At 38.9% G+C, this 18,278-nt stretch overlaps 1 protein-coding gene across 1 annotated transcript in view; it reads left to right on the top strand.

Annotated features, from left to right (window-relative positions):
- The window catches only part of adss1 (adenylosuccinate synthase 1), a 42,536-nt gene extending 25,348 nt beyond the window's left edge, over window positions 1-17,188 (top strand). Inside the window, exons 9-13 of the mRNA XM_052018165.1 lie at window positions 3,014-3,168; window positions 8,560-8,684; window positions 9,813-9,910; window positions 14,059-14,208; window positions 15,978-17,188. Coding sequence (XP_051874125.1) covers window positions 3,014-3,168; window positions 8,560-8,684; window positions 9,813-9,910; window positions 14,059-14,208; window positions 15,978-16,030 — 581 coding nt within the window. The 3' untranslated portion in view covers window positions 16,031-17,188. The remainder of the gene's footprint in view (window positions 1-3,013; window positions 3,169-8,559; window positions 8,685-9,812; window positions 9,911-14,058; window positions 14,209-15,977) is intronic.
- The last annotated feature ends 1,090 nt before the right edge of the window (window positions 17,189-18,278 follow it).

Genomic DNA, 18,278 nt, shown 5'->3' with positions numbered 1-18,278 from the left:
AATTACAAAATTAGAAAAGGCAGTTGTGTGTGTGATCCTAATGTTTACAAGGAGTCAGGCCCACACCTAATAACTTTATTCTTCACACAATATCCATTTCTGCCCATTCTGACATAAATTGTAACTTAAAGCTCCACACTAAGACTACTGTCAAACAAACTCCGTAGAATTAGGCACACATCATTTGTTTTCCTAATTGCACATTAGTTTTCAATGATTCCTGTAGAAGGGAACCCAGGTCCCACTGAACACTAAAATCCAGCAGCTCCAATCTTTGTTTTAAAAAATGCCTTTCAATTTTTCTACCAAAATTGATAGCCTGCCTGGATGAAATTGATCCCCTGATTGTATGGTTGCTAAATTTTCTGATGACACAAAGATAGCTAGGAGAGTTAAGTTGTGAAGAGGACATAAGGAAGCTAGAAAGAGATCTAGACAGGTTAAGTAATTGGACAAAGATCTTCCAAATGATAATGTTGAAAAATGTGAAATTGTCCATTTTGTTAGGAAAAATAAAAAAGCATGTTATCTAAACAGCAAATTTAGAGCTCTGAGCTGTAGAGTGATCTGGGTATCCAAATGCATGGCTAATAGCAGAAGCTAGGGGAAATGAATACAAAATAGTGAGGTTATGCTTCAGTTATATAGTGCATTAGTGAGATCACATCTGGAATACTGTGTACAATATTAGCATCCTTATTTAAGGAAGGGTGTAAATGCTTTTGAATGCTGTTCAGAGAAGGTTTACTTGACTAATGCCTAGAATGGCAGATTGTCAAATGTAAAGAGTGGATAGACTAGGCTTGTGTCCAGTGGAGTTTAAAAGAATTACTTGATTGAAGTGTGTAAAAATCTTAAGGGTTTTGATAGGGTGAATGTGGAGAGGATGTTTCTCCTCATGGGTGAATCTAGAACTGGGGGTCATTGTTAAAAAATAAAGAATGACTCATTTAAGACAGAAACAGAACATTATTTTTTCTCTCATTTTCCACTACCTTTTAAGTAAAAGAGTCTTTGAATATTTTTAAGGCAGGGGTAGATTTGGCAAGCAAGGGAGTAAAAGCTTACTCAGGGAGATGAGTGTGGAATTGATTGTGGAATACACTATTTTGTTTAATGGTGGAACTGGCCTGCGGGTGAATGAGGGGCCTGTTGATACTCCTGATTCATATGTATGTTCATATAAGTCTCTCTGCATCCTCCTCACTCTCCACACAGCCATACACTTTTGTATCATTAGCAAACTTGGATATATTATGCATGTTCCTCTCCAAATCATTGAGATAGATTGTGAACATCGATATGAACAACACCTCACTAGTCACAGCCTCTCAACCCAAAAAACCACCTGTTAATTCCTATTTCTATTTTCTTCCTCCAATCACAGCAATATTTTAAGCCCAATCCCATGTGCTTCAACTTTTTCTAACTACCTCATATGTAGCACTTTATCAGTTTTAAAGTTACAAATACACCACATCCATAAGCTCCCCCTCATCTATTCTGCTAATTAAACCTCAAAAAGCTCCAATAGATTTTTCAAACATGATTTCTCTTTCATAAATCCATGTAGACTCTGCCCAACCTTATTATTTTCTGAGCACGCTGTTATCACTTAATAATAGGATAGTGCATTTCCCCGCTACCGATGTCAGCCTAACTTGGTCTGTAGTTTCCTGTTTTCTCTCGTACTCCTTCCTTCCCTGCCATCCCTGTCTTGTTAATGTATTTGTCTGAACAATTTAACATTTTTTTTAGTTCAACACCACAGCCCTTACCTCATTTAAAGTCCCCAAGTCACTAATGTCTGCAGTCATGGAACATGGAACCGTACAGCAGAGGAACAGGCTCTTCAGCCGAATTAAGCTAAATCTCTTCAGCCTGTACGTGATCCATATCCCTCCATTCTCTGCATATTCACATGTTGATCTAACAGCCTCTTGCACACCACAATCATATCTGCTTCCACTGCTACCCAGGCAGCCCGTTCCAGGCACCTACCACACTGTGCAAAAAAAAACTTGCCTCGCACATCGCCTTTAAACTTTCCCCCTCTCGCCTTAAATGCATGTCCTCTAGTATTTGACATTTGTCCCTGGAAAAATATTGACAAAGTAATCATTTTCAAAAGCCACTCATTTAACCATACCGAGCCAGAGTCCTATGTTTGCAGTGACGTCTATGAATGCCTGATCACTGTAATAGTGTGTTTTGTTGCTGTGCGGTGAATTCCTTTAAGAGTTGGTGCCTTTCTCTGATTCCCACATGCAGAGTGTCAACAGTCTGAACTGAGGCTGGTTCCCTTGGGGAAACATGTTTTACGCTGTATCTTGGGTGTAAACGACCCTAACATTATTTCAAACTGGTTCTTGGCCATTGTTATTATTTCTTTGAGGGGAAGGTGCAATTTGGCATGAATTCTATTGCAACGATGTTTCAGTGCACAAAGAATACATGAAATCAATTTTTTAATCGGTTAATTATTGTCACATGTACTGAGGTACAGTGAAAAATGTACCCTCCATTGATCCCCATATTATGGGAGCTACTTTCCTTTTCTACTCGCTATTTAAAGTGTTCAAAGTGTCTAGTACACCCAGTCATTTTTGATTCTGTCAAGTAGTTTTCTGTGGGAGTTTTTCTACTAACTCACTGAGGGAGAAAACCACCTAATCTTGACAAAGGATTATGAATGTTTTGCTTGTACCACTTGTTATCCAAAAATTTTAAATACTTAAGACCAGTGCCCTGCCTACCCTCCATCTGCTCACTTGTGATTGGCAATTATTCCTTGCTTCATTAACATACTTGAAGGGTGTTCGGAAACTCATTAAAGTGAATCGTGCATTGGCGAGCTGATCAAAAGAAAAATTCTGACATAATGGCTAGATGACATTTTTTGTTCTATCTTGTATCTTATTTTATAATCAAGATTTCAAAAATTTTTCGATTATGTGTTAAACTGGATTGAAAGATTTTTCTAGCAACTGCATTTTACTTTGTTTTATAAAAGGAACGTACCCATTTGTGACATCCTCAAACTGCACTGCTGGAAGTGTGTGCACAGGACTGGGAATTCCTCCATCGAACATTGGAGCAGTGTATGGTGTCTTCAAAGCCTATACCACTAGAGTGGGAATTGGAGCATTCCCAACTGAACAAATAAATGTAAGTCTGGATTATTCACACTAACAGATTAGAAAACTGAATATTTGAAGCACATTTAAAATTGTATAACAAATACCCTGTGCAAAGTCAAATAATTTTTCATATTTATTCTCTGTACTCTCTCTGTATTCTCTGTCACCTTCTATCTTTATGTATCCTCTCTTGTTGTGTCTCCAATCACTGAATCTCTTTCGCCCTCTATCCAACAAGTACAGTCAAAATCAGAAATTTGTTGACCTAAGAAAATCAATGTGTAAAGCCCATACTCTGGCCCTCAGTGCTGGAGTAGCAACTATGAATCACCTCGATCCTTTGAGTGAACCAATCTTGCTAGTTTTGTTTGGATTTCTTTAAAACAAAACATAGCTACGTTTGAGTTGCTGTATCATACATATTAATGGGAACTATTCCTGCATAACCATTCCCTGTTAACTCCATTTTTGTACCCCTCAAATTAGGTTTCAATGCTCTCCATAGTACTGAACATCTATTCTCAAAGTCATTAACGGCATCCAGTAGGATTGTGTCAAAGGTTAACTATTCCCCTTCCACTTTTATGACCTGACTTCAGCCTTGACATGATTGGACCCAGCAGCCTCTGACAGCATGTCTCCACCTTTGCACATTTGGGTAGCTTTGTACTCACCTGGTTTCCTTTCAATCTATCCAGTTGTAGCTGGAGAATCTCATACGTTTTCTTCTTGTTCCCGCATCAATGTCCATAATATTCTACCCTCACCCAGCCCTACCTTTCCTATAAGCATTTATCATTGGCCACCATTCCCCATCTGTTCATGACCCTCCCCCCACAAAAACATCCGAAGACAATGCATGGTTTTCAGTCCGATAACACCTGGCCTCTGCTTCACCTCACTAGCTCCTCTCCTGATCCTGCTACTGTTGGACTGCTTGTTGAATAGTTGAATCTATAAATTTAACCTAAACACCAAGAGGGGCATAGAACAATTGCCCTACCATAATAAAATATATATTTTAACGTAAAATCTGCTAAAGAAACCCGCACCATACTGATAAATGAAACAATTCTGCTTTTTTGGGGTATCCCTGGCAAGGCCAATATCTATTGCTCATCCCTAAATGTGTGGCTTTCTAGAGGACAGTTAAGGATCAACTACATTGATGAGGGTCCAGAGTCACACGTAGACCTGACCAAGATGGCAGATCTTCTTCCCTGAAAGACTTGAGTGAAACAAATGGGCTTATACAAGGATAAACTGTTTTAACATTTTAATGCCAGATCAATTAACCATCTGCCACAGTGGGATTTGAACCTGTATTTGAGTCATTAATCCAGGCCTCTGGATTACTGGTCAGGTGTACTAGCCACTTTGCTGCTCGAGAAGAGAAAATTTCTCTTTAGATAATGGAAAGAACAAATCCATTGTCTCACCACCCGTCGCAATCTCTTGTTTCCTGGTCATCGACTCCACGCCTCTCCTTGACAGCTGTCTATTATTGATGACTTGGTGTCAAACTGGGCCCTGAAGTAGCTTTAAACTATATGTCACCAGCACCACCTATTGCTACCTTGATCATATGACCACCACCCCCCCACCCCCCCCACCCCCAGCTCAAATTATCTGCTACTGAAATCATTAGTTACTTCTGGACTTGATCGTTTTGACTCACCTCCCTCCGTAAACTTCATCCAAAACTCTGCTGCCCATGCCCTAACATGTACCAAGTCCACTGCTTTTTATTCATGCTAACTGCTACTGGTTCTTGGTTAAGCAATGTCTGACTGGTAATATTTATAGCCTCACCCCTCTCTCTATAATCTTCTCCATTGCTCAAACTTGTCTGTGCTCCTTCAAGTCTGGCCTTTTGTTCAACTCCAAATTTAATTACACTTCCAGTTGTCATGTCTTTAGCTGTCATCTAAATTCCCTGCCTAAATTCCTGGCCCGAAACTCACTCCCTCTCTTTCCTCGCTTTAAGATGCCCCTTAAAATCTGTCTCCATGAACAAGCTTTTAAACATCGTGATAATGTCTCCTTGCATGATCAGTGTAAAATTTTATTTAATAATGCTTCTGTAAAGTGATGCTGTGTTGAAAGTATAAATAAATTCATATTCAAGGTATTGTTTCTGTTATTAGGCTGCTTTTGAAATGCAGGTAGATGAGGTGTAATAGTGACCTGGCGATGTTTCCTTTCTGTTTCCCTGCCTCACTCTGGTCAACATAAGCTACTTGTGGCTCAATCTGTAATTATTTTCCTCATAATTCAGGGTATTGTCTAGATTGTGCAGGTGGTGTCTGGGTGATTGAGGAAGCAGCTTTCACAGCCAATGTGGATAACATGCTGCTTCTCTTCATTAGGAAGCCTGCAGATCTTTTCTCTGCAGATTCTGAACTAAATACTTACTTCCATTCAATAGCATAACTATTGTAAGCTGCATGGATCCTATGGATCCCATGTATGCATATCTGCACCCAATCTATTTTTCCAAGGTCTTCCATATGTATTTAAGGGGGGGGGGGAGAGATCGGGGGGGGGGGAGATAGGGGAGGTGGCGGTGGTGGTGGTAGGGGGAGGTAGGATGAATGCCCAATTGAGATGCACCCTTAAGCAAGAATAACAAGTTTTCTAACTCCAGAGAATAAGGATGACACTTCAAGGGTACACTGCTGGGCAGCTGACAGGAACACCTTACAAGTTTTGCCACTGCCAACTTGGAATGTGCATGAAGTAGCTGAAAAACATGGAGGGCTTTTATTTCTTCTACTCACCAGGGATGGTGGAGAAGGCTTGCAGACTAGGAAATTCCACTTGCAGTATGTTGCACTGTTCTTGCGTAGCCTCCTCAGTGGAACAAAGCCTGTTGATGCTGCCTCTGTTGGGTACAGCCTGGAGGGAACATGCTTTGACATGGCTGCATTCTTACAATATAGAAAATGGAGGAAAGGAGACCAACTGTTCCAACAAGCACATCCACACTGTTACGGACTCAGTGAAAGTCCCTTTAAGATAGAGAGTGTGTGTGTATGTGTGTGTGGGGCGTGCTTACGTCAATAGAAGGTAAAGGACGTAATGACGTTGTTGAAGAAGTCAGAAGAAGAGAGAGAGAGAGAAGGGAGAGAGACACCAGCCTGCTTGTTTTCTCTATCGATGGATGAGAAACAATAACTGTGTTTGCCACTGAAATCCATGTATGGAAGTTGGAAGTAATCCGGTGGAGTTCACTTTGTTGCTGACCTGTAGAAGGAAACAGGTATTTGTGTGGACGACCACGATTCGGATGCTTTTCGGGGTGAGGAAGTCACTACCGAGTAAACACTGAAGTGTCGTTTGGGGTTCCATTGTGGAACATTTGGATTTCGTATTTACTCTCCCTATGTTCTCTACATCTACGTCTTATCTTCAGACAACGGTGGTTGTTGAAGAAGCCCTTGCTCATGTTTCACCTTATGGCTTGCGGAACTGAACTTTAAGAACCATTCCGGAACTTGGAGTTTGGGGTTAACGTTCGAGGTTTAACATTTTTGAATTCTAACATACTAACATTTTTACTTTTATTTTACGTATTATCATAAGTAGTAATTAATAAAATAGTTTTTAACACTAAATCATGCTCAGTGTGTTTCTTTTGTTGCTGGTTCGTGACAACACCCTAATGCTCAGGTATTGTGGCTAAACATCTCTTTCGGTAGTGTAGTGGTTAGCGCGACATGATTACAGCGCCAGTGACACAGGTTCAATTCGGGCCACTGTCCGTAAGGAGTTTGTACGTTCTCCCCGTGTCTGCCTGAGTTTCCTCCAGGTGCTCCAGTTTCCTCCCACATTCCAAAGACGTACAGGTTAGGAAATTGCGGGCATGCTATGTTGGCACCAGAAGCGTGGCGACATTTGCAGGCTGCCCCCAGAACACTCTATGCAAAAGATATATTTTATTATGTGTTTCGATGTGCATGTAACTAATAAAAATATCTTCCTAGATAGGTCATGGTATTCTTATGACAAACATTGTGCCCTTCAACTTGTACCAAATAACACTAATACCCCACTAGCTTTCTTGGTAGTTTCTCTACAATGGTTATAAACCTTTAATGACCTATGGACACAATATCAAGATCTTTCTCTCTGTACCTTCAGCCAGATTTGGTAATAAAGTACTAGCTGTGGCTCAGATGGAACATTGCCATCTGACAGAAAATTACTGATACAAGTTCCATCTCCAGATGCTTGAGTGCTCACATGTTCAAGAAGTATTTAGACAAGCACTTGAATCCCCAAAATATAAAGGTTTTGAACCAAGTGCCGGTAAATGAGATTACTATAGATGGTTACATGTTGGTTAGAATGAATATGGTGGGCTGAAGGGCCTATTTCTGTAATTATGACTCTAATTGGGGATGTTTGGAAAAATTTTATAATCTCACGCTAGGACGTTCACCTCAGCTTCCTGATGGATTTCCCTATGAAAAATAATTTAATGTTCCACTTGGCAGCATTCCACAGTTGCAAGCTTAATTAGCATTTCATTTTTAAATCATGAGTAGAATGGGAGATGCCCATTTTGTACAAGCATGCCCAACATTGGGTAATGGGAACCAAAATCATGATTTCATATTTCTTTATGAAGGAGGCCCCATCGGGTTTAATGTCAGATTGCACATTGTTACTGGACAATTGCCTAATGCCCAGGATAACTATACAGGTAAACCCTGTGTTACTGATGGAGGGTTACATTCCTAGGAAACAGTCCTTATGATTTTCTGTAACGTGAAGCCGTGTCATCTGTGCATGTGTCGAGAAACATGAGTTGATTAAAAAATTACTTTTGCATTTATTTATTTAGTTTTTTCTCACAAAAAGATTGATTTTTTTTATCCATTTCTCAAATTTTTGGCCAGTGATTTGTGAATTTTGTAAGGACAAATTTCTGTTACCCGAACAGCAGTATCCTAACAGTCACCTGTACCTGGAAATCAAAGGAAAGAAATGTCCTAAACCCCACCTGCCAAAATTACATTACCACAAGCTGAATTCTTTGAAAACAAACAACAGAGAATCCAATACACAACACATAGAGGAGCATTGGAGACTCTGATCTTGTATTCCTGCAATAAATCCAACTTTACCAAAAAGGAAAGGGACATAAATGAAGATATGGTGATAGGACTTCAAAACCCACAATGGTCCTAGAAGTCCTGTAATTAAATTATTGCTCTAATTGTCTGAAATGGTGTTGCTGTTATCCTCCATCTGTTGTTTAGTATAAGGCAAATATCATGCAGTAACAGTGGGATAGTCCAGAATTTGTTCTAATTTACTATCTATTTATGTGCACATAGTTTCTAAATGATGATGTGTTCCAAATGTAAATAGTTCATGTGTCAGTTTCTGAAATTGAACTACAATGTTTCAGGAAATTGGTGAACTGCTACAATCGCGAGGCAATGAAGTGGGTGTAACGACAGGAAGGAAGAGGCGCTGTGGCTGGTTAGATCTAGTTATACTGAAATATGCTCATATGATCAATGGATTCACTGCGTAAGTACACTGGGGCGGATTCCATTTTATGTACTGCATTATCACTGATGAAAGATCTATATTTGCTCAGTCCCTTTTCATCTCAATACATTCCAAAAGAGTTCATAGCCAAATAATTCTTTTCACATTTGTTCATAGTTTTGCAGACTAATTCAGCAAGGCCCCTCCCCGCCCCCCACAACAAAAAGCAAATTATATATGTCCATTGTTTAATACGAAGCTAGAACACAGTTCTCCAACAACTTGATGTTTGATTCACAAAGTTGGAGAGAGAGGTAATTGGCTCACTTGATGACTGTTCAGAAAAATGCAATGCCTGGTGTAGGCCCAAGCCATTCAGAGCATGACAATCCCAAATGTAATCCTTAATATCTACTGAGCTAACTGATCTTAACAAAAGCAGAGTGTTAGGCACTGCATTCACCTTCAGTCTCCAAGTGATATGTCGGTGTTCTTATTCTTGAACTCTTTCTGTTCCCTGCAGGTGTGTAGATCTTGTGTGGAACCATGCTTTGCTGTGATTCCCCTCCCTTCCACCACCTCCACCCACCCCCCCACACAATGCTGAATATCCATTTAGCTTTTACTGTTGTGTTTCATAAATGAGAACATTTACAGAAGTTACCTCCTCAGCACTAGAAATAAAGATAAAAACTGAGTTTTTATAGTATATTGGGAGAGATGAAATGGATTGACAAATCGCAGACACCAACTTACATCATTGGGAAATGTCAAAATGTACACCACTCTACTGCCTGAAACTTCAAACTTATTTTAGATTATGAACTGAGAAAGAACATCCCATACTTTCCAGAAAATTTTTATGGTCAATTAAGGAATAATAGCTTTTATTCTACGTAAAACCATTACGGGAATTCTACGAATTAAGTACGGGAATTCTAACATCATAACCAGCATATCCTATTGTTGCCTATATAACTTGGAAAACTACAAAATATAGATTTCAAGTCACCTCTGTGTTTCATGTAAAATAACTAAAATAATGATTCCTGACACAGTGATACAAAGGTATTAAGGGTCAGAAAAGTTGTTGCAGATGTGGGGTGGTTACTAAAAAATTGAATTTCTCATTCAATTTTAACAGTGACATTATTCCTAAACCCACAGCTTGGCACTAATGAAGCTGGATATCCTGGAGACGTTTGATGAGATTAAAATTGGTTTAGCTTACAAACTGAATGGAAAGAGAATCCCATACTTTCCAGGTACTGCATGAAATTATATATTTTAGGTTAATGATTAATAACCCTCAGTCATTTTCCAACCTCACTTTCCTTCAAAGCAAGAAAATTTGCACTTCCATCAAGAAAATATGCTCAGCTTGAAATATCCTCATCTCCAACCTCTTATGGAATTGCTGAGATCGAACAAGCAGGTTCAAAATAATGACTCGCCTTCAAAACAGTAATGACTATCAAAGTACAAATCACAGAACAGTAGTATTCAGTACATATGATCAATCTCACTTGTGTTCTACAGTAAAAGACCTATCAAATATACACTTAAAATTATTTTAATTATCTGCATAACAGTTGCTGAAATCATTTGATAGTCTGTTTTTCATTTTTTGTAATATGCTCATGAATTTATAAGTTTTGTTTTATCCACCAAACCTCTGTAAAGTGGATGGGGCATCTTTAGTACCCAACAAGTTATTATCACAGAGATGAAACCATTCTTGGGTTCATACTACCTTTGGATATACTGAATGGGTTTAGCAGTATTCATGCTAGTTACAGCCAGTTCACAGTGGTATAAATGCAGGCAGACTGTCACCATTTATGTTCACCTTTTAAAAAAGAGTATTTTATCTATGCTTCAAACTAAAAATTAAGGAAGTACGACAGTCTGAACACCAGAACTCCACAATTTTAAGCAATACTATAGCTTTATTTTCCAGACTTTTCAAAAGGAAAGACTATCTTATTCTGACAGAAGGGTGAACATTGTCAGGGAGAGTAACACACTGGCAGCATGCAGGTGGAGTAAATTAATTCCCTTGCACTCTGCCCACAATCTGACAAGAAATGTTGAAAAGAATTTCACCAGAGTGCCAAGATAAAACTCTTTAATTTACAACTCTCTTGGTCTTTGCCCTGCACTTGTAGCCCCAGAACTCGAAGACATTCCCATCATTCTCCTTTAATCACTGAATCATTCTTCACTGTAGCTCTTCTGCTGTTTACACAGTCTCTGCCCACTGTTCTCTCAGTTACAGCCCTCACCACTTCACATCTCTGCAAACTTTTGCATATTAAAAACATTGTGTTTCTTTGACACACAGCTTCCCAACCTGACAAAAGACTACATACTAACACAACCCTTGATGCAGGATAAGCAGACACAGCAACATGGAGCAGATGTGCACAAAAGAGCCATAATGAAATCAAGTATTGTCCCTGTTGCTCAAGGCTTTGATTGATGCAGAGGCCAGAGACCAGTGCAGAAAGGTGCTAGTTATTCCTTTTCTCAACAATCTGTGTTCCTCACACACTCAGCAGGATACCATCTTGGTTTGAGGTGCCATTTACCTGTTTCCAGTTGCCCTTCCAGCTGACCTGTCACTCTTTATCTTTCTGGGTTCAGTAACAAGGCCCCAGCATGATACTTCTCTCATGATTCACTTGTCACTCAATTTTATCCTTTCATGCCCTAAATTCTGAGGAGATTCACCAAGCCCACGTGTACATTAACAAGGGCAGGAGCTTATCAGACGATAAAGGCCTGTGTTAGTCGAGTAGCAAAGACTGTAGAGCCCAGGCTGAGAAAGACTGATGGCTATACACCACCAATTATTCAATGCCTGCTTGGTAACCTGAGAACATTGTTACCTCGTGTGAAGGAGTTTATTTTCAAATTGTGAGAAGTCATTGCACGATTCATCAAATCAATGGAATCAGAGGTGAAGCATATGGTCACTTGCACTCACAGCATTAGAATGGCCCTCAGTTATAAAGCCTGCTATGTTGACTCTGACAAGTTTGATGGATGTTCAGACAGCTGTGTTTAAGGCTCTGGTTACGAGCAACTCTGGACTAGTATGAATAAAAGCACAGATAGCATGTCAAATCTTGTGTACAGTAGTCAGTGCTGAGACATAATCCCAAGTGAGAGGCAATGGCACCACTGGAGAGGTGCACGCTGTTCTCTCTCAAGATGACGGCACACCCGCTCCCCCCACCTGCTGATCAACCAATGCCCATGTTGGTATGAAAAAGACAGCTGGGCCAAGCTGGCTTTTGCCAAAGCACTGCAGTCTGCTCTCCTCGGCCACGATCCTGTGGTTCAGCAACCGTCCATGTGCTGTAGCTATTCAAATTGTGTCCCTAATAAGCACAAAATTAGGTGCAGAAGTACCCAAAACAAATTGGCTGAGGCTTCCTATATTTCCAATAGTGAGTACATTTCAAAAGTGCTTCATTTGCTGTGAAGCACTTTGGAATATCCTGAATCTCTGAAAGGTGTTGTATAAATGAGATTCTGTTCTTCCTTCTACTTCTGTATTAATATATTATTTTCAGTGCTTATGGTGCTTTATCTTCTGCATTGTGGAGAATGCTCAATCTGCAAGTCTGACCCTGGACACTTTTTTTTCCACACTCTTCCAATGGAAGCGTAACAGACTGCAGCAGTTTTCAGTGAGCAGCTTTCCACCTCTCTGGGCATACTCAGGACCAGTAATTTCAGATTATAATCACTGCTACCGTTTTTGTTCAACAGCAGATATTGGCATATCATTCCCTAGATTCATCTTTTGTTTCTTCACTTGTCCATTATCATCTTTCACTTTGTCTCATCATTTCTTTCCTTACTTGATCTCTCCTTACCATTCACGCTTTCACAAACATTTTCTCCCTTCTCTGTTCTTGTTTAAAATCAGTTGCACCATGTCTGGCTCAAATGAAAATCATCAACCGGACACGTTAAACGTCCCTCGTTTTGGGAAAAAGTTGCTTGAGCAGCACAGAGCATTTCTGGTGATTTTTGGTTTCATTTCTGATCCTCACGGTCCATTATATTTTCCCTTTATTTGACCTAAAGCTGCCTGACCTCAGTAAAAGGCACCATTGGCATATCCTTTCATTTCTCTTCTATTTAATGAAGTGGGCATTTGAAATCATAAAACGCTCAGAAGATATTTTCAGTGGTGGATTTTATGTGCATAAGATGGGGTGTAGTCATCGTTTAATAGCACTCATACAAGGAAGAGTCACCCAGTGGTTTGTTAAGGAGCCAGCTGATACTTAACTTGGCCATTTGGACTATTTAAAGAGTCTGCATGGCACTTTGGTGAGTAACATTTGTCCTGATGCACTCTTAACAATGACAGGAGTTTGGCAATGAACGGTATATAACTTGCAATGGAGGTGGAAAAGGATTTTTGAAACCAAGATATTTAATAGATACCTTTGCTATGACCTCACCAACACAAAATAATATATTTACTGGAAATGTTCAGAGGACTTTACCTAAAAAGAACAAATGCTGTGCTACTGTATCTTCATATTAGATACCATTTAGGAGTCAAGAGTGGTTGGTCATCAGCATCTTGCTTAGCACCTGTTGCAGTATGGTAAAAGAATTTGAGGACGTGAGGCAAGGCAGAGGAACATTAATTGTTGAAGAGAGGATCAGCATGGGCAGGGGGGTGAGGTAGCCAGTTTCCCCCAAGGCCACAGCTTATTCCTTTTGGGCACTACCAGGGGCTTGCAGTGATGCTTAACAGACCCTGTGCATACTCTTCCCTCAGTCCCTGAGCCATCAGGAAATCTACCACTATGTCAGCTAGCTCTCTACATAGCTTCAGTAGAAATAACTGTATGGAGCCCACGTGAACTGCACCATAATTTTTTGTCCAACAAGCATGTTTGCTAATTCCTTGGGGATTGCTGTTTTAGCAGATCCAAGCACGATAAAACTAAAATGATGTGCTCAAATCAACTGTTCAAACAGGAGAATATTATTAGCTGCAATTTTGGACCAGTTTTCATCTTTCAGCCGAAGTAACCCCTCGATAATTGCACTAATTTGCTTCTGTCATTCAGATATCCTGACCAAGAAATCAATAGTTTCTGTTCCAGTTATTTGAATTATAATTGCCTAGCAATTCATCCCCAGTCCCTGGCGTAAATGTGCTCTGTGTCTAAACTTCCACATTCTATTGAAGACTAAAGGAGGAATTTCGGAGATGGAGTACAATGAACTGATACTGTTAAATAGCACATTTACTGCTACTAGCAGAGGATGAATTTCTCAGAAAACATTGTTTACATTTTTCTACCTTGTACTCTGATAGAATAAGGTATTAGAATGTTATTCTTTATTTATTATTGTGATTTATCTCTTCCTTCAGCAAACCAGGAAATTCTGAATCAAGTAGAGGTTGAATATGAAACACTTCCAGGCTGGAAGAGCAGCATTACCAGTGCTCGGACGTGGGATGATCTTCCTCCGAAGGCTCAAAATTATATCAGATTCATTGAAAATCATGTGGCTGTCCCAAGTGAGTCTTCTTAAGAAGCACTGCAGAGAATTTGATTATTAAGATTACCTAGCAACTAAATATCATGTTCACATTTAACAAGAAAGGGAGGCATTGTTGGACCTGGTTCTAGGAATGATGAGAGACAAGTGCACCAGGTATTAGTGGGAGAAATGATGGATGAATGATGATGATTAGATTAATAATGGAGAGGGCAAGGAGAAATCTAAAGTAGAACTTTTTAGCTGGCAGAATGCTAAATTCAATAGGCTGGGAAAGAATCTGGCCAGGTTACACACTGGTAGGTTAAACTATAATGGAATAATGTGACTTTTAAAAAAAACAGATGTTTCGGGTAAAGGCTTGTGTATTCCCTCAAGTGATGGTGGGGTGGAGATGAAGAAACCAAAGTTAGAGCTCCCTGGATGATGGAGAAGATGATGGAACAAGTGCATGACACTTGTCAACTGAAAAAAAATGAGAGCCAGAGTGAATTTAGTAATCTAATTGAAAAGAAAATAAGATAGACAGAGAGAATAAAAAAAGAATGACACTTAAAAGGAAATCCACAAGTGGGTAGTATGAGGAGGAATGGGGGAAAATTGGGAATAAAGAAGATGATGTTTGTATTGAGGCAGAAGGCATAGGTGAGAAGCTAAATGAGAATTTGTATCGGTGTTTACCAAGGAAGAGGATGCTGCCAAAATGCCAACATAAAGGCAGATAGTAGAGATGAGGCAAAAATTGATGAGAAGGCACTAGAAAGGCAGTACAAATTTGCTACTGGTTGTGTTTGATTAACCCAAATAAATTTTTTTGATGAAGTCGCAGGAAAGATCGATGAAGGAAATGCAGTAGCTGTTGACTTTAGAGAAGGCAATTGATAAAAGTCCTACACAGAAGACTATTAGGCAAAATAGAGGCCTCATATTTCCAAGAGCATAGATAGGAAAGTGGCTTAAGGTAAAGAGCACACAAAAGTGATGGATGGATGTTTATTGGAGAAAAGAGAGTGATGTTTCTCATGGTCAATTGTGAGAAAATTTCCTTTTTTTTAATACATTAATACTTAAGTGAGCATGTGTAGAATAAAATTTCCAAACTGTGGATGACAAGAAGATTGGAAGAGTGATAAATGGTGAGAGGATAGTAAGACTGCATGAGGATGTAGGCTGTCAGAATTGAGATTTCTTTATTAGTCACATGTTGAGCGAAACGCACAGTGAAATGCATCTTTGCGTAGTGTGTTCCGGGGGCAGCCCGCAAATGTCGCCACGCTTCTGGCGCCAACATAGCATGCCTGCAACTTCCTAACCTGTACGTCTTTGGAACGTGGGAGGAAACCTGAGCACCTGGAGGAAACCCACGCAGACACAGGGAGAACGTACAAACTCCTTACAGACAGCAGCCAGAATTGAACCTGGGTCGCTGGCACTGAAATAGCGTTACGCTAACCGCTACACTACCATGCCTGACGGGGTAGATGAAATTTTGATACGCAGAAGTATAAATACTTAAATAGAAAAAAACAAGTACAGACAATCTGGTGTGAAAGGTGTGCAGAAACATACCAACATAATAAAAGGCTGTGGGAAAGAATGAGGGAATGTGTGTAATAGTAAGGAGCCAGAACAAACTTGATGCATCAAAGGCTAATAATTCTGTGATTCTAAAGTATCTGATTTTCACTACATCATTATAAATATTTACCAAAAAGTCTTTAATTGTGATAAGGTTGCAGTCCCTTTTTGTTCTGTTATATACTAGCTGAAATTTCTCTTTTCTTTCAGTTAAATGGATTGGTGTTGGAAAATCAAGAGAGTCTGTGATCCAGCTTTTCTAAATACATAACTGGACAAGATTGGATAATTTGAACAAGCAACCATTTTACTTAAGGGGATAGAACTGACTGCTTTCCTATTTAAATTCAATTCTGATGGTTTTATGGTTAAAATATTCCTGATATTGTGTAAAATATAATTATTTCACAATTTCAGTTGTGTATATATAAACAGTAATGTAAGTCATTTTTAACTGCAGAGAGAAAATACCTAAAATACTATTATTACTGTTCATGTTCATATTAAAACAAAGTTTGGCATTGAACACCTGAATGCAATTTCTTTTAAGTGCTGAATGAGAGACATGTAATACTCAAGATTAAATACACTTGGAGTAATATCATTAAAACCAGTCCATAATTTATGCTTTTAGTAGAGTTTCTTCTTAAATCATACATTTGCATCTACTTTTTAATTTAGTGAACTAACATGGTATAAAAAAAAATGCATGATTTGCAGTGTTGGACTTGGGTCCTGTTTGTAGTCTTTGCCATGATTTATACAGAAAATCCTCATGCTATCAGTCATCTCTCTTGTGGGATGAAAATTCTGCACCACAGCTCATTGCTTTTTTTTAAATCGCCTATAGAATGGCTCTTTTTATAGTATAACATAATGAAAAGAAAATGTTTTAATATATTTAATAATGGCTTCAGAATTACTTGGCAATAGGTAAACATTATTCAAATCAAAATGTAAAATATTTACCTGCTGAAAAATTACAGTCTATAGGTTTAAGTTGATCTATTTATTAGACACTGAAAGTAGACAAAAACATTGTTTGATATTTGTCTTTTTCAAAATATTTTTTGGGCTGTTGATCTTTCTGAAATACAGAGATGGTGCTCTTATTTCCAAGTGCCCTGTAAGATATATTAAGCAAAGGCAGTAATGCATGACTTGAGATTATGTAACAACTTGATGAATCAAGTTTCACTTGTCTGTTAGTTCTAACTTACGTCAGGGTTAATGTTGTAGGATGAATCATATTCTGTCTTCCAGCGATAAGTATCAGGTTCCCCATATATATCTTTGGGGATTCTTTTGGGTGTCTCACTTGATAGTTGCAAATTACTGTAAGGGCTGACTTTACAAGTTAATTCTTCAATTTTTCTTGCATAATCTTCACTGTAATGTTTATTAAACAACCAGTTAATGAATATATTTTGTCCTAGTAATTTTTCACTTAAGTATTATTAGATTGCTGAATAATAATTTTTTTCAAACAATTATTTTAAGGCTTCAGGATTCAATTATTGTAAACCTATACATTATATACCAAATGTACTGTAACTATCAAGCTTTGAATACAAGGCATGTCTTCAATATAATTTTGAATCTCTTGCAAATGACAACTGTAATATTGTATTTTTAAACCACATCTGGTGATAACACTCTGAGTTGTATACACCAATCTTTTCAATTAGTACTGACAGTTCTTCATCATAATTATAAAGAACCTGTTCCAGAGTAATGCCATTTTCCAGATGAAATACAAAATTGAGCCAAAATCTCCCTTACTTAGAAGAATCTGTGGCAAGGTTTGAAAAAAAGGAGTACTTAGGCAATGTATATTCTACCCATTCTCATTATTTACAATATATAATACAACCTCAAACCACACAAATAAAATGCCTTCAATCCAGTTTATGAATTCAGATGATAAAGCCACGTCGAGCCCAGCTTACTCTGTAAATCCTTCATCATGAACATCTGGAGATGTGTCTGAATTGAGAGAGCTATTCCCAGCATGGTCCTGAATGTCCCAATGACATCCATGGGTATTTCCTGCCCCACCAGTAGTTCAGAACTCCCAGAGGAGGCGGTGCAGTAACTTACAACCAAAACAAACAGTGGGAGCCCTCGACATAAAGACCAGCAGTATCAGGTCAGATGCAAACAAAGAAACATATTCATTAGTCTACTGCCCTCATTTGGTTGCTAAATCAGTGCTCTTCCATGTAGAAGGTGGTTAGCAAAGGCACAGAATGTACTCAGTGCAGGGGACTTTGATGTTTATTGCCAAGAGATATTTTAAAATTTGTGCCTAGGATGTGAGTGCCATTGGGAAGACCAGAATTTAATGCCTACTCCTAAATGTCCATAAGAAGCTGAACTTGAGAGGCCACATACTGTATATAATAAAAAAAATAAGTTCCTTCTGCCTCACCCTGCCAATTCTTTACCCACCACCTGTCCCCCTCACTGCCACAAACACTTTCCCCACCAAATGTTACTCCTCCAGTAGTT

Source organism: Pristis pectinata, chromosome 1, assembly GCF_009764475.1.
Source record: "Pristis pectinata isolate sPriPec2 chromosome 1, sPriPec2.1.pri, whole genome shotgun sequence".
Lineage (NCBI taxonomy): Eukaryota > Metazoa > Chordata > Chondrichthyes > Rhinopristiformes > Pristidae > Pristis > Pristis pectinata.
This window is presented reverse-complemented; position numbering and strand designations above follow the sequence as displayed.